This window comes from Stegodyphus dumicola, chromosome 10 (genome assembly GCF_044657685.1).
Source record: "Stegodyphus dumicola isolate Sdum_Otavi_A_Nest chromosome 10, ASM4465768v1".
In the NCBI taxonomy this organism is placed as follows: Eukaryota; Metazoa; Arthropoda; class Arachnida; order Araneae; family Eresidae; genus Stegodyphus; species Stegodyphus dumicola.
This window is the reverse complement of record NC_140777.1, coordinates 30,438,312-30,463,859: the sequence shown is the minus strand read 5'-3', so window position 1 is coordinate 30,463,859 and position 25,548 is coordinate 30,438,312. Positions and strand designations below refer to the sequence as shown.

Here is a 25,548-nt window from a genome sequence, read left to right as displayed (position 1 = left end):
ACCGTCCCCGACACTTTCATCTTTATGCATTTGAGTACTATATTATTTGTAGAAATTAAACATTGGAAATTGTCATTATGAAATCGAATTCAAAGTAAAGTTGAAATAAACATAGAAGATTATAAAAAAGATAAATAATGCAAACTTTGTAGAAACAAATCAAAGAAAATATAAAAATAATATAAAAATAATATAGAAAATAATATAAATAAGATCAGTGAATGTACATGAAGATATAAAGGCCAGAAAGGTATTAAGTAACTTACATTCTTTCTAGTGGGGGAGTTGGCAAAGTGTTCTCTTCGTGTCTGACTCAGAAGTGTAGGGTGTCCGAAAATTCTTAGCGGCAATAGGGGCTTTGAATAATATCAGTCGGTAAGACTTGGGTGAAGTAATTTATGGTAGTGGGTGGGACTTGGAATTCTTGAGGGATGTATTTTGTGGAGTTCTTATCTGAGAGAGACCGTCTGTTAAGATTTTTTTGAAAATACTAGTGAATGGAAATTAATTAATTTCTGGCTAATTGTCGTGTCGCAATGATTAAGAATTTAAGAAAGGAAAAAAGGAATTTTCACTGTCCAAGAGCTATTAGACAGACTAAAGTCATGAAATAGGCCCATTTTTTTAGTAGCAGCATAAAGTTGAAGACAATAAGCTTTTTACAATATATACAACTGAGTAATTACACTATATACAAATCTTTCAACTGACAGTCATCCAACTTATACCGACTTCTCAGATTTAGGAATAAATTATCATATCCCTTATTATATATATATTATATATATATACAAACATACATATACACTCATGTCCACAAATTAAGGATAATGCATAATCAAGAAAAGGAAGAGTTAGAAGCAAAACAAATTTGACTTATCTGTAAAGCTTATTTATTAAACAAAAGGTAAAGAGCAAAAAAAGATGCTATATGTTAGATATTATTAAAAAAAATTAGCGATTTTTTCTCCCTGGAGCAAATAAAAAAAAACCTATTTACAAAAAACCAATATTACATGGTTGGTATGATTGTTAATACATTGTATGTCTCCCAGACGATGCAATACTGTCCGTACAACGCCTAGGCATGCTGATTATCAAGTTATCGATCTGAACTTGGGGGATATTACACCACTCAAAACGAAATGCTCTCCGACGTTCCGGTAGACATGTTGGAGGAGGTTGACGGGCTGCAACTCGTCGGCCAAGCATGTCCCACACGTGCTCTACTGGATCCAAGTCCGGTGAGAATGCTGGCCGGTCCATACGGGTGATATCCTCTGATTGAAGGCATTCGCTTACGATGTCTGCACAGTGAGGACGGGCGTTGTCATCCATAAACACAAATTATACGCCCATGGCGCCCCGAAACAAACGTACATGTTGTTCCAGAATGACATCCCGATAGATTTGGGTTGTCCTGGTTCCAATTTGAACATGCAGGTCAGTTCTGGAACCCAGAATAATTCCACCCCAAACGATCACTTCTGCACAAATGTAACGGTGTCGTTCAGTGATGTTTTCTTGGTGGTAACGGGTACCTGGAGCTCTCCATATGAAAGTCCGGCGAGAATCAGACTGCAAGCTAAATCTGGACTCGTCGGAAAACATCACACGAGCCCACTGTTGCGGTGTATACAATGCATGTTCTCTACTCCAGGCTAACCGCAGGCGACAGTGAGTTGCAGTAATTGGAACGCACCTGACAGGTCTACGAGCATATAGACCAATCTGCCCTAAGCGTCTGTACACGGTCTGCCTTGAAATTGTCGTACCAGTGGCTGAAGAGAGCTGACGAGACAGGTTTGAGGCTATGGTCTGCCTGTTTCTTTTGGCAGTAGCTGCCAAATACCGGTCCTCATTCGGCGTTGTAACTCTGGGAAGACTTGTGCTGTAACGTCTAAACGTCTACTCACATTACCATGATCTTGGTATCGTTGTCAAAGCCTGGAGATGACACTCTGCGCAATTCCAAATTCGTCTGATACTTCCAGTTGGGTACACCCACATTCCAAACAGCCGATAATTCTACCACGTAAAAAATCATCCAAATGCGTCCTTTGTGTCATAACTATTCGGTTATTGGACTGAAATGCTTATAAAGTGCGTGCGAACAATTTTGCTTCTTTGCCTGTATTCCTTATATATCACTCTCTTACACTCTCGTCATTGTGACGTACCATCGATGTCATCTGGTTACTTCCTGAAATTTGCATATGATTCTTGAAGATGTGTGTAGTGATTTTACAGGTGATATATTTATTTTAGAGTTCGTTTTCCGCGTGACTCCGAATTATCCTTAATTTATGGACATGAGTGTATATATATACAAACATGCATGTATATATATATGTGTGTGTGTATGTTAAAAATATGTGCATCAATTTTATAATTTAATTTAGCAGTAGCCTCTTAATTCGTCATTTTAAATTTGTGTGTTTACTGTTTTTATAATAAAAAATAGTGATAAATGTTCCGGACTGGATCATTTCTATAACAATCTCTATCACATGGCTTGCCTGACGCTGATGACATAGTTCATTCTGAACCTGAACTCAAAATTTCGAGAACTAAAACCTTTTTCTTTATAAGCGATGAAAACCGAAACTTTCTCTTGGTTAGCCTCCTTACTGGATAACTGCGCACTTAGGGTTCTGTCATTTTTACTATTAAGAAGCTATTTCTCTCTGCTCTCTTCCTGTCGCAACAGTAACAAAAATGAAAATTTTCTTGAGTAGGCATGATTTAAGTGACAAGTAATTTGTGACTGCAAATTTCAACTAAAATAAAGTTGAATATTTAATTTTACTCGGCTGCCAAGTTTCCTGTTTAGTATGGATCTACGTTCTACGCTACCAACACAGCTACGCCGTTTTCATCACGTATCTATCCATATATGTGTAATATTGGAATTTTAAAATATATCATGTAAGTGTTAAGCTTCTTCTTTTGAATAAATACTAGCGAGCAAGCTCGCCAGATGAGCGGGCTGCAGCCAAAGCAAAATTTATAGTTTTATGTACCCCTGAAAAGCAAACGTATAGAAAGATATCAGTATGAATGAGATTAGTTCATTCTTTCTATGCAACAACTAATTCGTAAATAATATTTTTATTGCCAAACAAGGAAACAAACACTTCTGACACTTCTGATTAATTCGTATGACATCACAATTTCACTTTAATATAGTATAACCATATTTTCTCAATATCAATACAAGAATTAATGTGGCATTAATATATCGTGTCAGTTATACTAACTTGAAACAAAAAGTTGCCAGTATTTAAAATGTTGACGTTAATGAAAGAACTTCGACATACAATAACGTCACATGCAATCGCTTGCGTTCTTCAACGTCCGTGTAGGACCTTGTACAATAATAAATATGCTTAATGTTTCGCAATGCTACTTTTATTTCAAATTTTGTTATTAACGAAGTCTAAAATTTGAAAGCGAGCAGTGGCAACACGTTTCAAAATAAAGCAGATTTCTGTCTCCAGTACGTAAGACTGTTGCCACACGGAAAAATTATTGCGAAAATTAGCGTTTTCAGAGTTTTTAATTAATATATCGCTATCTCGGTTGATTAAAGTCGTTTGAATATGATAATGGTTGAAATATTTTCCCACGAATTTTCCGAATCTGGAATAATATATTTAATGTTTGGCAAACGCTAATTTTATATAATATTTTGTAAAACTTAAAAATTTTTCACTAAGAAACTCTATGATTTGTAACCGAGCAGTGGCGACACTTTGCGAAATAAAGCAGATTTTCATCCTTAGCTTGCAAGGCTGTCCCGCCTAAATTAATATCTCGCCTAAATAAAGTCATACGAAAATAAAAGTGGTCGTAATGGTTTCCTACGAATTTTTGGAATCCGGGGGTACCTCTCTCGAAGCACAACTCCCCGCACTTCCGGAGGAGATAATGCTACAAACAAACAGACAGACTTGCACAAATTTTAAGAGCATAGATATAATGTGCAGGCAATCACTGATGAAATTAAATCTTTGCTGTTGAATAAAAATAAAACTCTACTCAAAAAGAGTTTCAACAAAATCATTTAACTTTGCTTTTCGTTTTGTGGACATAAAATGTTATGAATATAAGAACAGAAAAATAAAACAGGCAAATCGACAACCTTATATTCGGCGTAGATTTTCTAAAATTCCAATCGATTTCCAAGGCAAAAAGGGTCCCCCTTCATCAAGAGTAAAAAATTCTGCAAAAGCGAGAAGGCACTAAAATACTAAAGTGAGATATACTGGGTTTCTACTACACTGTGGCAGTAGCAGAATAGACTTCCCGAAGGACCTGGCTTTGTGAGGAAATCAGGTGGATCCTGTAGCATGAGATCAGATCATCAGGAGGAAGGTAGAAGAGAAAAGTGAAAAAATGCTAAACTGGTCGCCCTCTCAAGCCTACAAGCGACCAGTGGAAGAGCCGATAACGCCATCTGTAGGCAGAAATTGTAACGAAAACGGGTTACGTTAGTAAAATTTTAAAGGCATTAGGCAAGAATAGATTGGAATTTGACTATATTTTTGTGAATGTGAAAAGCTTCAAGAAAATCCACTTTCCTAATAGAACCAGCTTTCTGGATAATTTTCGCAGAGCCAAATCAAAGTTGTGATTGAATTTCCAGCTGTGATAAGATATTGAAGATTTGTTAATTTTGCCTTTTCGGACGTATGATTCATGATCCTTTATGCGAAACTTTAATGATTCATGATCCTTAATGCTCTTTTTGTTTGGCCAATATAACTTAATCCACACTGACACGATATGCTATAAATTCCCCAATAATTAAAGTCAGAAATAGAATCTTTAAGAACCGAACCTCGGATTCTATTTATTGGCGAGAAAACAACTTGAAAATTAAACTTGCGTAAAATACGTGCAATTTTGTGACTGATAGAAGGATGAAATGGAAGCACAACAAGGTTTCTAACATCAGAATGTGTTCTTAGGTGACACGATGAAAACTTTCTAACTGCTTTATCAAAGACTACGGGAGAAAATCCTCTGTCAAGGGCAACATATCTTAAATAATTCAATTCATTAACAAGAAGAGATTTTGAGAAACGAACTTTGAGATGTCGAAATACATAATAGTAAAAAGAAGCCATTTTTTGCTTAGCCGGGTGACATGACTTAGCATGGGGAGATAAACAAACAGCAAAGGCTTTACGTTAAACAGTTGTGTTGAAGTTTGATCGATTGCTTATTATAAGAATATCAAGGAAGGGAAGTGTATTATCAGATTCAGTCTCAAAAGTAAACTGGATGGCTGGATAAATCGAATTTATAACCATCAAAAAGAGCGGAAGTGTCGCTTAGGTAGCGAATCCACAGACGGAAAAGGTTTTTCAAATAATTTCACCTCAAAATAGTGAATGTAAATTGTAAGAAAATAAATGTGTTGTATGTGAAGTCTGTGGTCTAAAAAGAATATGAAGTAACTTACCCCCCCCCAAAGGAAGACAATTCAAATAATGTAAATTAAGTAATATTTATTATATCTTGACATCATTAAATTTTGAATCAGTAACCAGCATAAATTAAGTAAATATCGCCAGACAGAAGATTATCAATCATGATCGTATAGTGGCCAAAAGACTCAGTCCTACCATTTTTGAATCCTAACCTTTCGTGCGAGAAATGCATTCCAATCCAAGTAGATCTCATTCCATCATCGTCAAGCAAAGTTTCGTGATAAAAAAAATCAAATTTTATGACGGCAGCTATTGAGTTGACTGGTTAATCAAATATATTTTTGAAGAAACTCAAGGCAAATACTCAAATCATCCGGAAAGTGGAATACGTGCACATGAAGTCCTTTCGAGGATTTTTTAATTGTGGAACATCGTTAATTTACGGCAGCAATTAGCATCTAGATTATGTTAGTTGAATCTTGAGTACCAATTTCTTTACTAGGAAGAATACATTGCTCTACATACAATAGAGATGGCAGTCAAAAAAAAAAAAAAAAAAAAAAAAAAAAAAAAAAAAAGAACGAAAAAGAACAAAAATGCCTCACACGTTATCCTGGGTGAGGACAGCCAGAAGACCGTCCTATACCTTCGGAGCCCAGCAGTAGAAGGAGAAACGGTTGTAGTCGTCAATTTCGCTCTGTCATTGAGCGGTTGCAATGAACAGACTTGATGTTGAATAAATGTGGAGGCTTGACTGCACATAAATATCAGCAAGTACAGGACTGAGAGGATTACCCATAGCTAGTCCTTCAATTTGGGGATAATTTTCATTTTGGAAAACAAAGTGAGTTTGACTCACAGAGACTTTAGTGAGCGAAATTAACTCTTCAATTTCAATACGTGAAAGTCTAGTTTCAAGGCATTTTAGTGCACCTTCGACTGCAACATTAGTCAACAGCGATTTAACATCAAACGAAACCATAATAAAGTGCAAGGGAGAAATATCTTTAAGTTTATCGATGACACCGAAAGAATTTTTTGCGGTGTGAATATTGTTGGAAAGTAAAGGAGAAAATAAGGAAACTAAATAATAGCCAAAGGGTACCATGCCAAAGGGTACCAAATCGGAAACTATAGGTCGAAAAGGAATTCCAATTTTGTGAACTTGGGGATAGCAGAAAATCTAGCACAGTTAGAAAAAAGTGGAATGAGTGATTTCTTAAGCTGAGTCGAAAGTATATGAGAAGATTTCACAGCTGTTTTAACTTTTGTGAGGTCAGAAGTTGAGGGATTTTTAGGAATCTACGTTATGGGCCTTCACTTATCAGTTTGTGACCCCATTAATGTACGTGTGTTTGTCCATAATCACAATTTGTCCCCTCTCATCAGCCTTCGAAATTATAATATTAGGATTAGAATTAATTTTACGTAAGTCTTTCTTTTCTTTTTGGTTGAGAGTCGAAACAAATGAATTGTTGTTAAAATTCATATTTTAAGTAATTAAGTGGCGAATTGTATCTTTCTGTGTTTCTGAAATTTTAGAGAATTTGAAAGCTTTTTCAATAGGGGCGATGATTTGAGGAACTGAAGGTTTCGATGACTTCGAAAAGTTATATTTTAATACATTCATTTGATCCTCTGAGAGTTTCACCGATTCACCTTCGATATATTAACAATGGGATTAGTGTTAACAACAGCGGGAAGATCCACAAGATGGGCGGAGCTAGCTGAAAGGGGCGTGAGCTTATGGAATTTAGAAACAAGGATATTTTTATGGCGTTGCCAAGCAGTTTCAGTCCTAGACCAAGATTTATGATCAAATGAGGAAATATTTAAAGTGGAATTGGCAATTTTTAAATGAAAGTCATATAATTCGTCTTCAATTTTAGCCAAACGTTTGCGCTTGTTTCTTACAGTGTGACGAAGTAATGGCAATTTGAATTTATGCATAATTTTCGAAATGTGAACAGAAGAATTGAGACTACACTACATTTAACTTGCATAAATGTGGGAATTAAATTCTGATGTTTGCATTTGAGCAAGAAATGGAGATGGTTCAAGAATTTCATGCGCTTAAGGCGTAACTTGCAAAAACGATTCTTATCTGTTGACATATTTCAAAAGCGTAAACAAGTAAGAAAAAATAGCTTAGGAAAGCAAGTAAGGAAAAAACATTCTTGAAGCTTTTCACATTCACAAAAATTTATTTCGTTTAGTCAATGACTTTAATTCCAATCCAGTCTTGCCTTTAAAATTCTACTAACTTAACCTTTCAGTTTTCGTTACTATTTCTGCCGACAGATGGCGCTATCGGCTCTTCCACTGGCCGCCTTTAGGGTGTAAATATGATCGGCAAATTCTTTGAAAGCATGAGAAACAGTCCCTATGTTACAATTAAAATTATTATTGATTACGATCCAACGAATGCTCACGTTATCAAAAGACCAAAAACTGTGCATCATAATTCGAAGTGGTAATATCAATACTGTATATAGTTGTATATAGCTTTACTAATATTATGCGCATACATGGACTCTCAACCCTGGTTTTGACTCCGCCTTTTGTTTTATTTTATTTTTATTTTTACTTTATTCTATTTACTCAAGATAAATTATTCTACTCAAGAATTATTTTCAACTTTATCAAACTTGGAATGCACTCACATGTGACCCCATAGGGAAAAATATCGTATAGTTCATCGCCATGTTTTATCATTGGAGAGGCCTGACGTTACTGTCCTAACTCGGATTTTCAAAGATTGCTCCGCCATCAGTTAGGGAGAGGGCACTGCCGAGGAAGGACGCCTTGACGCCTTTTTCGATCGCTATCATTGCTTATTATCTACTACGATCGCATGCTTACGTATTCTTACCTCCTTCAGAAAAAAGATTATGCTTTTTAATAAGGATCGATTACGCCTGAAGGAAGAATACTACAAGTATTATGCTTCCTTGATCCTTATTATCTAATTTATTAATAAGCATAATCTGTCCTAAAAGCAGTTATATGGCAGTCCAAGAGAAGCAGTAATTGATCATTCTTCCTTGAAGCGAATAACAATAAGCATAAAAAAGTCCCAATCAGTCCTTAAAGCAGTGATATCTCTGTCCAGCGAAGCAATTGTTCGATCCTTATTAATAAGCATAATCAGTCCTAAAAGCAGTTATATGGCAGTCCAAGAAAAGCAGTAATCGATCCTTATTAAAATGCATAATCATTTTTCTGAAGGAGGTAAGAATGCGTAAGCATGCGATCGTAGTAGATAATAAGCAATATTACTGCTATGCTTATCTATTGATTTTCCAATTGCACTCTTTAGCTACTGGACTGTTTAGGATTTAGTTTCAATTATGGCGGACTGCTTCCTTTACTCAGCGAGACCCCTATGCCTTTTGTCACTGATTTATGCAAAAAATGCTTCGCATGAATTGCTTATCAAATACAACGACGTTCCGGAAAGATTTTATGCTAATGCAGGTATGATTTTCGCTGTTTGGTGAGGTGACCGTTTATTCTTTTACAACCGTGATTGGCCAAAAGCACTTAGAAGATTGACAGGACTAAGATTCAAAGTAGTCAATACGTGATGGTGATAGAAATAGATTTGATTTGATTTGATTTTTCTCGCTTTATTTCCCTACCTGCATCGCTCATCGAAGCATCTAAATGAGATAGCCAGAAAACAACCTGCATTCTTTGCAGGTTAATCGGGACAAACAGAGGAAGTTGGAGTTAGAAATTCTCGCTTTTGCAGAATTTTTACTCCTGATGAAGGGAGACCCGTTTTGCCCTCGAAGTCGATTGGGATTTTACAAAATCTACGCCGAATACAAGGTTGTCTATTTGCCTGTTTTATTTTCCACGTCGGTGTGTTTCTCTTGCGTCTTGAACAGAAAAATAATTTTAAAACGTATTACCGTTGGAACAAAATTAAAGAAAAAAAAAGGAGAAAAAAATGCACACACAGAAAATTGAAACTTTTACTTCAGAACTTCATCATAACCATTTGCTTTTATTTTGGAAGCAAGCGACATTAAATTTAGGGATTTTGCTAAGACCTTTTAGAGATATTAGAAAACTGTATTATTTATGGACATAAGGTATAAAATAACTAGTTGTTGAGAAATTGTTGCGTGCGTACGGGTTCGTTATGAAATGAATGCACAAGTCCGATGAAAAATGAACAAAAATTTATTATTATCACAACAGAAATGCTTAAATTTTCTCAAATTATCATACAGTATCACAATATCTCACAGTAGTTATCTTTTAACTACTTAAATGTACAATAGAACGTAATTCAAAACAGCTAAAGAACGCTAATCCGCGAATTCGCTATAATCAACAACGGCAGTTTTCTAAACAACAACAAACTAAGCAACTACTACAAACTGAGATGTTTTCCTCCTTTTATAAGATTTTAAAATCACGCGCTAGAATTTTCCAGCACTTTCTCGAAATCAAAAAGAGATATTTATTTATTTAACGCACGCGCTCTTGTATTTTTAATTTTTCCGGCTTAGATTTCTTTTAATATTCGTCACGCGCTGCACTGCGCGAGAAATAAAACCATTTAATTTATAATTGAACTAACATTAGCTTTTTAAATACCAAATTCGTAACACTGCCTCCTTCCCAAGGACTGCACGTCCCGGGCAGTACAATCCCTGGACAGGAAGCTAAACTTACAACTGTGGCATAAATGCAACTGAGGCATAAACATTACATCACAATATCAAACAACATAAACAATAAATGCAATAACTAACTTAAACAAATCAAATGCTTTCAAATACTAAATACAAAACAAATACTAAATACAAATCAAATCAAATATACATTTAAAACAAAAAGGACCATGGTCTTACACTATTCACAATTATTTACATTACGTACTATGGGCATAGTAATGAGCTGACCTGTCGTAAGATTTCGAAGACTCACGGATCCGAACCACGACGTCATTCGTGTTCAGCACTGTATATGGACCATCCAAAGGTGACTGTAATTTAGGACTCAGTCCTTTTCGTTGAATCAGGTTCCAGAACCACACCTTGTCTCCTTTGTTGGATCTATGTCTAGTAGCTCTTGTGTGGCATCTGGTCTTCATTTTCTCCGTCGCCAAGTTGACTCGCTTTCGTGCAGAACGGTGCATCCCCTCAAACCGGGCCTGGGCATCTTGGATGTGTTTCTCAGGCGTTGAAGGCGCATCCGTAGGGCGACTAAACAGGCGGTCACAAGGCAGACGAAGGTCTCGACCGAAGAGCTTCTGGGATGGAGAATAGCTGGTAGTCTTCGTTTCTTTTCGACCCTGGTATGATTTCGGCAGCTTTCCGAGCTCGATCTTTCGGACAAGGCGTCGACATTTCCAGGCGAGGATCCCTTTTGAGGATGGATAGTCATGCCATCAGTTGCTGAAAGCAGCTTATTGTTTTTGAAATCTAAGGAAAAATTGTATTTCCTTAAAAAGTCCAATCCGAGTATGCATGGATCTGTGATATCCGCCACATATGCCGTGTGATGGTAGGCGGCACTTCCAAACGTGATGTTTACGTTTAACTTCCCAGTTATGTCGATCTTATCACCAGACGCAGTCTGAAGGGTAACACAGGATGGCGTCCAAATAAGTTTATCTTTAAACTGTTCAGCTAAATCTTTCCTAATGATGGTAACATTAGCTCCTGTGTCAATGAACATATCGCAAGGAACTCCATCGATATTCCCATTAATGGACATTCCGTTACTGTTGCCACTCACTGTACAAATTTTAAGTGCTTTAAAACAAGGTTTTTCATTATCTGACAACCTCCGTTCCTCGATATGGTCACTAATTTGTTTACTGCGTCGTTGCTGGGAAATGGTCTTATTTTCCGCACCTCGGGATGTTCTGCAATTTCTTCGTATGTGGCCTTCAACTCCGCAGTTCCAGCATTTTAGAATTAGTTTCTTTTCACTTATGTTCCGTCTGAAGCCACTGACTTGTCTGGTAAAATCATCTGCTTTATATTCCGTACCCTGGGGTGTTCTGCAATTCCGTCTTAGGTGACCTTCACTACCACATCTCCAACACCTTAGAGCCATTTTCTTCTCTCTCCTACTCCGTATCAAAGCGTCGACTTGTCTGGCTAAATCATCTAAACGAGCCATCAGTTGATCCACTGGCTCATGGACTCGCACAGATCTAACTGGGTAGCGATCTCTAGTTGCTTGCTGGGCTGCCTCGAACTTCATGGCGTACAACAGAGCGCTTTTTATGTCCTTTACATCTGCCATTCGAAGAGCTTTCTGTATTTCAGGATCCCGGATGCCGTCGATGAAATATTGCAGCGACAGGATTTCTCTTGTTTCTGTCGGACACTCCGAAAAGGCGTGATGTGACAGCCTTTCAACATCCGTGGCGAGCTCCTGAAGTGTTTCGGTTGGCTTCTGCTGACGGGATTTTAATTGGAGCCTGCTGTAGTCTTTTAAACATTTCTCGCCAAAGCGCAGCTCCAAAGCGCCGGATAGAGCTTCGAAATCTAGCCTTTGATTTTCGGGAAGCGTCTGTAGGATATCCGCTGCGTCTGCTCTCAGAGAAGCGGCGAGATGACAGGCCTTAGCTTGGGAATCCCATCCATTTGCATCCGCAACGATAGAAAATTGTGTCCTATACACCTGCCGGGAGGTCTTCCCATCATATGTAGATAGTTTCAGAACGGAACGAGCAGGCATCGATAAAAATTTGAAACCTTCAGAATTGTTTCCTACCGTCGCTATGCACTTCTTTAGGCTGTCAACTTCTTTGGCGACGGCAGCAGAAACCCTATCATCAATTTGTTGTTCGACGGCAGAAACTCTCTCTTCTATATGTTCTTTTACAGAAGAAATTCTTTCTTCTACTTGTTCTTTTACCGAAGAAACTCTTTCTTCTATTTGTCCAATTTTAGTTTCAACCGCGTCTATTCTGCCTTCCATAGCCTCAAATTTATTTTCTATTGCGCAGGTAATTTCTCTTTTCATTTCGTCCTGACCTGCTTTCATCTCATTTTTAGGAGATTTCATCTCTTCCTTAACGGATTCCTGGCCCAATTTCATTTCTCCTTTAACGGATTCCTGGCCCAACTTCATTTCTTCTTTAACGGACCTAATTTCTTCTTTAACAGAGTCTTTCATTTCTTCTTTAAATGTAGCAAAGGCTACCATGAATTGTTTTAACTGTTCTTCCATCGCTCTTGTGATTGGCATTCAAAATCCCACTTCTGACACCAAAAATTGTTGCGTGCGTACGGGTTCGTTATGAAATGAATGCACAAGTCCGATGAAAAATGAACAAAAATTTATTATTATCACAACAGAAATGCTTAAATTTTCTCAAATTATCATGCAGTATCACAATATCTCACAGTAGTTATCTTTTAACTACTTAAATGTACAATAGAACGTAATTCAAAACAGCTAAAGAACGCTAATCCGCGAATTCGCTATAATCAACAACGGCAGTTTTCTAAACAACAACAAACTAAGCAACTACTACAAACTGAGATGTTTTCCTCCTTTTATAAGATTTTAAAACCACGCGCTAGAATTTTCCAGCACTTTCTTGAAATCAAAAAGAGATATTTATTTATTTAACGTACGCGCTCTTGTATTTTTAATTTTTCCGGCTTAGCTTTCTTTTAATATTCGTCACGCGCTGCACTGCGCGAGAAATAAAACCATTTAATTTATAATTGAACTAACATTAGCTTTTTAAATGCCAAATTCGTAACAATAGTTTGTGCTTGTTGTTAATCCAGAATATTAAAGCATTTAAATTTTAACTGCTTTAGTTTAAAAAGTTATGAAAGAGGTTAAAAAATCCGCAGTTAACTTAACTATCCAGATTTTGCATTTAGGCTGATGATTTGCGATTTAATTAGTTCAGGTAATAGCAGTTTGATTCTGTTATATCCGGTTAAAAGTCTTGTATTATGCATATTTATGAAAAGGATTCAAATCCGCAGTTATAACAAAAAATAAGGCTATCTAATAATCCGAATTTTGCAATTATCCGAATCGCTTGCATTTCCAGATAGTATAACTACCCTACAGTTCTGTATTAAACTCTTTGAATTATTACAATACATACGCTTATAAAAAAGGCTGCCATTCGCAGTTATATAGATTGCATAAATCATTCAATGCAATAATATATCACGAAATAGGTACACCAGAATAATTCCTCGAAATACCGCCTTCCGTAATTTGTAACCAAGTTCGGGTGATTTTAAGAATGATTAATTTTCTTTCAAAAACAATACCACGCCCCACTGTGGCTGAGAACGAAAATTTATAACCCTTAATGTGTATGGTTCTATCATAAAGATGAAATTATATCGGGAGGAAGAGAAAAAGTTGCAGTCAAAAATAAACGACTTTTCTTTGAATTTATTGCCTAGTTTATCAGTGATTTATAATCTTAACCGCAGAATGAAATTTGGGCTATCTCGAGACAGACTGCGGTTCGAACTTGATTGCAGTCACTTCGATTATGTCACATTAGGCATAGAACACAAAAACACTCGACATGGTAGACAGCAATGGAAATAGAAGCCGTAATGACGTAAGATTATGAAGGGCAGTAAGGTAATAGAGGATTATTGCGCAAAACATTGAAGATTAGTACAAAACAACTGAGAAACAATACTTAAAAACGTTACTTTTTTTTCTATACGTTGCATAGTAAACCGTAAAAACAGCCATCATTACTTTGTGTTATTAAATATTTTTTGAGATTATATAAAATTGCAGATTTTAATTATTGTTTGTAAATTTTAATTCGTATTGGCAGAAAACGAGTGACTTGAGTGAGTTTCACAGGGGACACCCGTCAAAGAGGGCCATGGACCTAGTAATCTGGCCTCAGATTTGTAGATGCCTGGATCATTGATGCATATATTCCTTAGCTACGAAATTATTAGGGACATTGAGATAATTGTGTCTAAAACATGATAGTTTGCAGTATTCACAACAAAGCATTATCTGTGAAATACATTTGAGGAAGCAAAACTCGATGAAGGAATTGACAAAGCCTGGATGTTAAAGAGTGTTCCAAAACCTATAAGGCAAACTGTGGCAAGTCTGTTCAAACTAATATGTGTCACAATATCTGGCTACAACACACATACAATAGGATGCAAACGGAATAAGCAGAATGTGTACAGCAGAACTGCTCTCTCAAAACGTCTTGTTTATCAAATAAATCCAAAATAGGAACTACAGTGACGGTACATGAAGGTTCGAATGCTCATCGATGGAAAGAAGACCAGATTTTTTGAAGAGTCAACTTAAAAGCTGTTGCCCACTTCAGAGCGCATTTATATGCCAAGAACACGAGTCCAAACTATCTACTTCGAAGTCCAAACATCTTAAGACATCATCTTAAGTGACAAACATCTTAAGTGATCATATCCATTCATTGGTGCAAAGTGTTTCCAGTAGGTAATCGTAGCTTTCAAAAGATAATAATGATCCCATTCACCGAAATCATATTGTTTAGTCATGGTGTGGAAAACAAAAAGATGAAGTTTTATATATGGCTTGCATAATCACCAAACGTAAATATCATACACCAAGGGCGGTTTGCATTAGAAGATGGAGATGCAGTCCATTTTCCTCCACAAGATCGTTTAAAGAACTGCAGCAATTCCTAATATAATAATAGTATAAAATACTTATTACTATCATTCAGAACATTTATGCCTCCATCATAAGAACGGTTCAAGAAGTCTCGAATGGATACCAGAGTTGAACTTACACCCTGTTTGATGCATAACTCTTTACTTTTAGGTGATTTTATTATTTAGAACGAGTTCTATAGACGTTTTATTGATATTCTCTACAGCGTTATATATGTCGTTTTTCGAATGTTGCCATTCGAAATCCATATGATCTCTGATTTACTTATTAAATTGAATCAGCGAATAACCGCGTAACAAACTTGAGTTGAAAAGGAAATAAATAATGTTGCTTCGTAATAAGTGTTTTCAGTAGAAATTCTTTCTCCAATTGCTCTAGCCTACTACAATTGCAGATAAATAAAGGAAAAGTACCCCAAACAGGAAGAGAGATCAACAAATGTTTAACAGCTGATTAGTAACTAACATCGAGGGCTTCTATCATAAAGGACAACAGAAAAATAGTGAAAAGAATCAAACCACGTAGTGTCAACTAAAGACCAAAATTAAGGGTTAGTTTTTTATAAATAAATATTTTCCCGTTAGGTGGCTCTAAATTTTACACAAAAAAATTCCCTTTTAAGATATTTTTCAATTGATGAAATTTGGGTCTTCTTGCATTTGCATCCCAACAGGAGACAAATAAAGATTTATCTTTATCCAGAAGTGCAGCAATTCGATATTGTATCTCGAAAGATTAATGCACCTAAAGAATGCCAATAATGCCCATAATTACGATGAAATGGTTACATATTAAATAAAAGTACTATGAACACAATGTACCTATGTTTTTCTGAAGAAGATTGGCCGAATCATTTGGCTCGTATAGGTTTTTGCAATATTTAGTATTTAAATGTATGTTGAATTTTAAAAAAGGAGTATTTGGCTAACGAAAATTGTTATGGTCTCAAACTGCTTAAATATCCGTACCTCTATTTCCGATTTTGATTTACAATAATTTCCTAAATTGAGGGCTAAACTTACCATATATTACAACAATTATTCTGAACTTCAAATTTACCTATTAGAGCTGTAAACGAATTACGTAAAGCAAATGTAATTTTTGGAGTATTTAGTCTATCTAAGAGATAGCAACGTAGTGATCATAAACGCTTTGTATTGTTAATGCAGCATCAATTTCAAGTAAGTAATAATTTTTATAGTTTTAAGAAGGGATATTTTAATTAATACAAAGTTTGCCCCTATTATCCAAGTGACCATATATCATTAGTTATCAAAGATTTATATATTTCTTTATTAAAATAATTTTTAACCATAGGTTTGACTTCCTAAGAAAATAATCTGCAGAATTTCTTTTGTAGGGGAACTATAATTTTATGAAGTCTCTCTTATTCGCAAATATTTGCCTTCTTTTGTAAATGACAGGCCAACGTTCTTCCCACCGCTTTCAGAATTCAAAACTTTAAACATTTGATTACTGTTTTCATTAACAAAAGTAGCTACATTCATTTTCGCTTTGCTTCGTCCAATCATTTCCATATAAACAGAGTTCCTGCTCCTTCACGTTTGAACAACTGCTGTTGAAGATGACGGACCTATACCTGATTGTCCTTGAAACTGAGAGAATTTTGTTCGGAATCTGCAGAAGTGTAAGGTTGGTTTTTTTTACCCAATTTTAAATTCCTCATTGGCACGCATTAATCCATAAATTACTAATAAATTTGGGTTTGGACTAGTTAACAACTAATGTCAAAAATAATTCATATCGTTTTCAGGAATTTTAGAATTATAAAAGAAATTACTTTGATATTTGGAATAACCAGTTAGTTCATATTGTCAGTCAACGAGCCAAAACTAGCGAAGCAGCATAAATGTGAGAAGAAATGTAAATCCTTTTAACAACCATAGAGAATAATGCAGATGTCAGAAAAAATTATAAAATATCATTATTTCATAATTTATTTCCATCCAAAAGTTACAAAAAACGCAGTTTTAAAATTAACTTCCTAATTACTGAACAACATTATATCATGTAATAAATGAACATATTCTCTGCAGTTAAAAGATGGTTCTATTGCAATTTATTTCGCAAAAAAAAGGTTATCTGCGCGAAACCAATGGTTGAAACGAAACAATTAAAATCGACGGGTTACAGGAATCCAGTAATCCAAGAAATAATAGAGAATCAAGAAAAAAATAGTAAAACAATCTATAAAGCGACATATAAAATAGAAACTAAGGTGAAGCAAGTCCCATTGCAGACACAGCAAATATTTCATCGATAAGAAAAATAAACTTAAACCTTGAAAAATGACAGAACTGTGGAGAACAAGAAAAACCAACGCTAACCATGACAAATGAAGATGAAAGCAACTAAGGATAAGCAGAAATTAAAATGAAAAATTGGAGGGAGGAAATTACAATTTATGGTAAAGGTGTCTTTTGAAAACTGAAACAATTTATATATGGTTGACTTCCTATTTAGTCTTCTAAATCCAGATTAGAACAATTAGCATATTTCTTCAGTTGAAAATTTGGAAAATCCTTAAATGTTCCTCAGTTATTTAACATATGTCTGATTAACTGTAAAATAGATTCACATTCAGATTACTTTAATAATATTATATACGCTTGATAAAATATCCATAAGAATGGTTAATCACATTTACGAAGTGCTGATAAATTAATGTACATTTCAGTCATTTCGTCTGGAAATCAGAGTCCTTTGCCGCAGTTTATACATTTTTAGATGCTTTTTATTCAGCGGATGAAATTAGGAAGATTACGCCTGGCCATTATTGTGAATTATGGTCATTAGTATGAATTATGGCTCCATTCTTACTTTAGATGCTTAAGGTACATACACTACGTAAGAAGAAAAAAAAAACTTTATTCTAAAGTTTTACTATCAAGACATATGTATAAATAGAGATTTTTATATCAGACTTGTCGAGATGTACTAGTTTATTTGAAATGAAATGGAGGTTGAATGATGTGAGGTTTCTGCTAGTCGCGGAAGAAAGCAAGCGGTGAAGTTTATACAATGTTTCGTGCTACGATGCAATTTCATACGTGAATTATGCAACTGTAGCATTAGTTTCGTGAACTTAACATTAAATATTGAATATTATCAACATCAACTCAGGTATGGAATTTAGTCAGACACGGTTTCTAAACCGTTAATACACTGGTGGAACAACTAATGAGAGGTGCAACTCACAGCTTATTTTTCAAAATTTAAATCAAGAGAATTCAGGCTATAAAGTAAACCCCATGGCTGTTGTCCTTCCTCTATTTTTTCGAAAGATGATATAATTGAATCCGGTTCAATATATTTGAATATCTATGGCTCAACGAAATATATACGAGATCGCTCAGACACGAAATGTACATTTGAATTTTTTTTTTTTTTTTTTTTTTTTTTTTTTTTTTTTTTTTTTACCGTAGTTAGCAGTAATACAAAAAGAAAGGAAACTTAACAAGCGATTGCCTCAGAAAATCACGAATGAAAAACAACCAAAGCGTTTGGAAGTATGCTCCTTGCTTTCAAAAAGATGATTCTTTAATTAGTTACGATGGTTCATGAAAAGCTTATATTCTGCAGCAATGTGTGCACGTTCGTCGCTGCTGAAATTCTACTCCTTTTCCACGCTCGCAGAACATTTTCTTGACTCCACGAATGGCTCAAAAAGGCATAAAATATTTCTTGTGTGCCTCATAAACTTTCCAATGCTCTTAATTTTGTTTCTAGCACATCCTAGAGGGTGGCTAAATCAGGAGCATTCTTCCTAGCTGTCGCATTTTTCAGAACCAGTGAAAGGAAATCGCGGACATATATTTGCACTAGGAGATCCTCCCGGCCAAATCTCAATTTCAGCTGTTGGACAGCCTTTGGATAATTTTCCGCTGTTATTGGGAAACTGGATATTAATCTAGCAGCTCTCAAATCAGTCACCATAGACTGGTATAAATACTGGAATTTGTCTATAGCAGCCAGTTTCTCTGAATCATGTACTTTTGAAAAAATACTCCAAAATGAAAAAGTCTTTGGGATCTCACGAAAACTTTTTAAATTCAGATTTAGGTAATTTTAATTTTACCACATCACGCTCTGCAGGACTTTCCAAAAGAGATGCATAATCTTAATAGCATTTCTATCTTTGCTTTAAGCTCAAGAATTAATCTCTATAATCCTCTGCCGCCTCTAAATCGGCTTCGTACTCAGCAACTTACTAAGTATTTTCTAAGAGTAACGACGAAATGTTATTCTGAATCTCATCTAAACGTAAAAATGTATCTTGTAACTGAGCGTTCAACGCGCTCAGCTTATCGCCATCCTTGGCGTTTACTTTCGCCGGCAAATATTGCTTCAACTCATTCACCGTAGACGTAAATGAAGCTCTTAACGACTTTCGCTTTATTTTCGGAGTATCCATATTTGTCTGTATACTTAAAATAGTTACTTAAAATGATTCGTAATAAATTCTTAATTTCTATTTATATTGAAGAAATTAAGGTGTTTATAATTTCTTAAACCTCAATCACTTTATCATCGTAAGTAGCATATCATACACTTATAAGCAGCAATTCAAATCATTCGTACTTGTACACTTTTATAATTTCAAATTCTGAATTCTTCAAATGCAGAATATAAACTCTGTCTTGTCTTCGGACGCCAGTTTTGTTTTGATTCGAAATCAGACTTCATTTTATATCCAACTTACGTATTTCACTTTACGAACACATACAGATAAACGCGATTATTTACATGTAGTGCTGAATGATCAAAGATAAAGTTCAAGTGAAGCTTATATCTTAATGATGAAAAAACATTCAGTATTTCAGTAACGTAACTAACTTAACTGCTGCTTGCTTAGAAAAACGGGAATTTTCTGATCACAACTTTCAAAATTGGTTGCCAGATTCATACATCAAACAAAACTCCAAAACAAACTCTTAAATAATAAGAAACGGGGAATGCTAAAATTAATAGGCGTTACAACAGTACAAAACTTATTTAAATAAATATGGTACCAATACTCTTGCTACACATTTTGTGATGAATGTGATTTCACAGTATTCTTCTTTTTGAACTCTTTCTTTTCCAGTTGTCCTTAATTTTACTCATTTTAGTTGCATTTACCCCAATATTTCTCTCAGGAAGCCATAATGGATAATTTCAAATAGTTGGAGATATTTTTATGGTGAGAGATGTATTTTATTTGATTGTTCTTGCCAATTACATACGAAGACATTAGTTATTAAATAGTGCTGGTATTATGAGGCACTGGCACGCAATATTGTGAGTTCTTTTGCTTTCAATAAACAAAAAGCTTTCAATAAACACGGCATTAAGCTTTATCATACAGACAACGAAGACTGAACATCATTGCCGAAAATTATTAGTATACAATAGTAATAATATTTAGTGGTACGAATAAACAAACACAATTTTTTTATGTGTTGCTAACACAAAAGGTACTTCACGTAACAAGGTTGTTTTTAGTATGATTACTGAGTTTATAAGGTATTTCTCCCGCCTTCCTAACGTGCCTTCGTGGTTTAGTGGTTCTGCAGGCTGGGCCGGTATTTTAGAGGTCCGTGGTTCGATTCCCGGCGAAGGTGTTTGCTCATTTTTCATTTTGTCTGCTTCCAAAAAATACCTAATGTCTCTACAGTGTCGCCCGAACTAAAAGGGTGTTGGATGAGGATTCTCCACACCCAGGATTTGGCAATTGGGTCCCCTAAAAACCCCAGTCGCCCTTTGAAAGGGGGAGCATATAAGGTATTTCTCCCGCTTTCCTAGCGTGCCTTCGAGGTGTAGGGGTTCTGCACGCTAGGCCGATATTCCAGAGGTCCGTGGTTCGATGCCCGTGTTGCTAATTTTTCATCTCTCCGGCTTTTCCAATTAACCTAATGTCTCTACAAGTTTAGATACATTAATAATCATTTTGGATAAGATCGAGCTAATTACAGCTGTTAAAAAACGTGATGTGCAACTTCAAATGCAGTTTCAGGCTTATGTCACACGCATGCATTTTTAAAATCATTATTGCTCCAAGGCAAGATGTCTTTTGTCAGACGTCTGAAGTGAACTTTTCCTCTAAAAACGAATTCAAGGTTACTGTAGTTTGGAGTGTCAAAACTGAAACAAGCGCATGCAGGCCAAAGAGATAGGTACAAGTAGTTTTTAAATAGTTTTGTGCAGATGAAGAAGTAGGTATGATGAGGAGAGTTTACCAATCTTTCTATTCGCACTGTAGTAAGGAAAAAAATCACTTGCTGGCATTTAACAGAGTTTCTTTTGTTTTGCCATTTGGCTCGAGATTAGAAGCAGTGCTTAAATGATACATATGTTCAAAGTAATATGAGAGAGAGAGAAAGATCGATTTAGTGGAAGCGTCTTGTCACCCAATCAAGAAAAATTTCAAAGCTGGTAATGTCCTATTTCAAATGATGCTTTTTTGGAAATCGTCCCATTTGTGCGTTCATTATACAGATGGTGTCCTCTTTCAGCCTTTTCATGTAAATTCTACGCTAAAGCGGAAGTGCGATGAGATGCAATGTATACGCATGCGATGAAGTGCAGATATAAATTGACATCTCAATGCTATTTAAATTTCAGCGTTAGACATCGACAACATTAATGTCACTAGCTTTGATAACTAACACAGGAAATGTAAATAACTTTTGTAGCATCATATCACGTGATAAAGTAAGAGTTATCGTTTCATTCAGTAACTATCTCTCAGCACTTTCGCTCCCCCTCCACAAAACACTCTTACCACCATCTGTTGTGAATGGGGAAAAGAGAAAGAAATACTGAACTACCATGAGTTTTAGGCTTTACAGTCCAAAAACTGAAGAAACAAAAAAGGCTTGAAACGGAAAAGGCTAAAATGATACATCGCTTTAACCCTTTTCTGTTTTGCTTTAGGTGTTTACGGCAAAGCCTCGAGGACTGTTTCCCTAAGGGAAGAGTTGCCTTCGTGGAGGACTTTCTAAGGAAACCTGGAATGCGTGTTAAACATGAGAAAAACCATGAAAACGCCCATGCAGCCAGCCGCTTTGCGGAATTCGAACCTTTGACTGAACTACCAGTGTTCAGCGACTTTACCACTCGGCCGCTGGTGGGCTTTTGACACTTTTCGGATGTTAATTGAATCAGTTATTGGTCAAAATGTACAGATGGATCAGAATCATCTATAGAAACATAAAAATATTTCATCTTTCTCACTGCATGATTTCATGATGTAAATAGTAACAAGTTCGGCTGGCAGGTTGCAGAACCAGAGTTCAAATCTCGGTGAGGACGTGCCTGGTTTATTATGTTTCCTGCGTCAAAAAGCCTAATATTCTGGATAATTTATAGCTGAGATACGCTGCAGTAAAAGAACTCTTATTTATTTAAACTAAGACATCTTATCCGGAAAACAAGAAAATGAGGATAATCCGGTTTTTCTTTTTCTGTTGGGAATATACCGTAATGCAAGTAACGAATAGTTGCGTTTTTCACTACATCATATCTACATTTCATGAAAATTATGAAAGTTAAAAAACTATTTTCATGAAATAAAATAAAATAGAAACATACGACTGTAAGCTAACATTTTAAAGTACATATTATTTATGATTTGTCTAAAATCGTTAAACATCTTTATAAAATAAAATCAAATAGTTTCTTATGTTGACCCTAAGAATACAAATATTTTTGTTGCTATTTTTGCGCTAAAATAAAAGAAGAAGAATTTATTCTCTTTGTGTCAAAAAAGTCTATTTTGATAAAAAATAAACTGAACGAAAACTTATTTTTTCACTGATATAAAATATCTGTAAATAAATAATGTAAAATAACAGAGTGCGCTATATAGAATCTAAATTATTTGCAGCTCTGATTATCTGAATAGCTTGTTTATGATTCAAGGTATGCAAGTTTAAGTTTGCTGTTAACGATTTTTTTAGCTTTTTGGTTGATTTAATTAGTAGGAAATGAAAAGCAATGTTGTATATATTTTGAAGAAGCTAATAAATTAATTAAAATGAATGCGTATAATATGATTAATAGAAGGGTGTAATGGCTTATTATAAATAATGATAATAATAATACAGTATAAGGCAGGAATATTACAAGCATTCGATATTTCATTAATTAAAAAAATGTGATTACATACTAATTCGCTGTCATCTTAGATCTTGCGTCAAATATGTAGGTTTCCAATATTATATCATCACATAAAATTGGACAAATGCATAGCTTATAAGATAAGTTAACAGAAAAGCAATTATGCACCAATAGGATTTTGTTTACTACATCTTATCATCGCTACAGCAAGATCCTTCGTTTCTAAACGCAGGCTATAATCAGCGCCATAATCCGGGCCATAGCTTCTTTGGTCAATTTATATTAAAAAGGAATAGATTTTGGCTTTTGCTTTACACAGTTAAAAATAATTTTCTTTTGAATTTTGGAAAATAAAAAATTAAAAGAAATTTAATTAAATGTTTATTGGTTTTCAAACATGATTTTTTTCATCTATTTCATCTATTTCATCGAAATTAAATATGAAATAAAGAAAATATCAAATATTTTCAGCCAAGTTGTAGAATATACGTTTTTGGTCTTACATTTTAATTATCCAGTTAGTTCGGATAACTGCAGTTTTCTATTGCACTTAAATTTAATTTCACAAAATTCCTATCGCAGAACATTTTAGTTATGCAGATGACTTCAAAATGATGTAGGAACATAAATAAAGCGGTAATGGAATTAGAGTACTCACCATTGTTACAATCGATTCTTCATCGTACAACTCACTTCTCTCGTAATCGTAACCATAACTGCAGGTGCTGGATTTTCCTGTCACGTTCAGTAGTGTACCACTGGGTGCTGCTGTTCTGTTATTAGGAGAACATATCGCGAGGGTAGGCCCTAGGCTGTTTTCAGAGCCCCGAGACCATATTGTCAGCGGCCTATATGTCACATTCGGGTCCACATTGATAACTGTGTCACGACACCAGTGATTCGGTGTCAGGGACATGAACAGCTGGCTATAGTAATGGGTTCCGAATGGTAAATGTGAAGGTAACAAAACAAACCACAGCATCAACTTTTGGTACTTGCCGTAGTCACCAACATCGTGAAGAATTTCATCTAAATCCATGATTTTTCACTCCGGAGAACTATTTCTGTTAGTTGAAGCTGAATGGTCTCAAGTATAGATTTCTGGAAGAATCCTTGTAGATGGGCAATGAGGGTCTCAGATAAATGTGTTTAAAAGTGTTCTTTCGGATGCACATTCTGTTCTCAGCTTCAGAAATTTATAAACAGAGTTTCTACGCTTCTTTAAGTTGCTGTTCTTTGGTCTTACGGGTAAGAGTAAAAAATCAAAGTAAATCAGAGAAACCGGTGGTAACAAACTTATAAAATTAATTACTGTTCTAGCTCAAAATTTTCATTTGGTTCTTTCACAGAAAATGAAAGAAGATCACGTGTCGAAAACGTCGAAGCGAGTGGTTTAAATTTTATTTTTTTAAAAAACAAAACTTTGATAACTTACTGCAATGGTATTGTCATTATTAATTCCATCCAAGCTCAAACAATTTCCAAGTTTGTTTGATGACCAGAACCATAACAGATGTTTAAGATGTTCTGAAGTATAAGAATTCTAGTATTTCATAGCGCGAATTTTTTTTCGTCTACAGTATGTACACCCCAAGTGAAATTGCCTTGGACCAGGCGACAAAATTATAAATTTTAAATCAGCTATCTTTCACTTCATACTTAAAAGTCAATGATTGCCGAAGCTTTTGATATGTTAAGTTGATGTGAGTTCAGTTTAAAATTTTCTAAAATTTACCTGAATGCAAGAAATGACTGCCCTAATTTCCCGCAAAATTTCTCCGAATTTTACACAAAATAATTTCTAACAAATACGCTGCTTAAAATCTTGAAGAAAAACTGTTATACAGTACCACGTTATTTGATTTTAAAAATTCCTCAAACGGGTACAGCATACCGAAAATTCCGTTAAAGTACCAATCCTCGATCAACTTTTATTTTTTAAAAAATCCTAGAACAGGTACAGCATACCGAAAATTCCATTAATGCACCAATCTTCGATCAACTTTTTTTTTTCCCACAACCTAACGCACCGCAGGGAAGCAACAGAGAAGTTTTCGGAACTGCTGCGCTTCTCGGCCTCGATGGAATCTGTCGACGGAGTGGAACTTTCGCCTCTCCGGATTCGCATTCCATTCTATTTTATAGTGAAAATAGGGAGGAGAGTGGAAGAGGTTTATGGTGCGCATGCCCCAAGCTGTTTTACCGCGTGCCGTTCACGAGTGCAAGACCAAACTGCAAACTACCCGCCCCTCTAGTATTGCTGTCATCGATAGAGATAGTTACCTGTCATTCTTTATTTACCTTTATTTTTCATTTTAGAATTCTTTTATTT

General features: G+C 35.3%; 1 protein-coding gene across 1 annotated transcript in view; it reads right to left on the bottom strand.

The window, feature by feature from the left end:
- Positions 1-25,320, bottom strand: part of LOC118204695 (beta-alanine transporter-like) — a 314,607-nt gene extending 289,287 nt beyond the window's left edge. Inside the window, exon 1 of the mRNA XM_085825101.1 lies at positions 23,875-25,320. Coding sequence (XP_085681227.1) covers positions 23,875-24,255 — 381 coding nt within the window. The 5' untranslated portion in view covers positions 24,256-25,320. The remainder of the gene's footprint in view (positions 1-23,874) is intronic.
- Between the last annotated feature and the right edge of the window lie 228 nt (positions 25,321-25,548).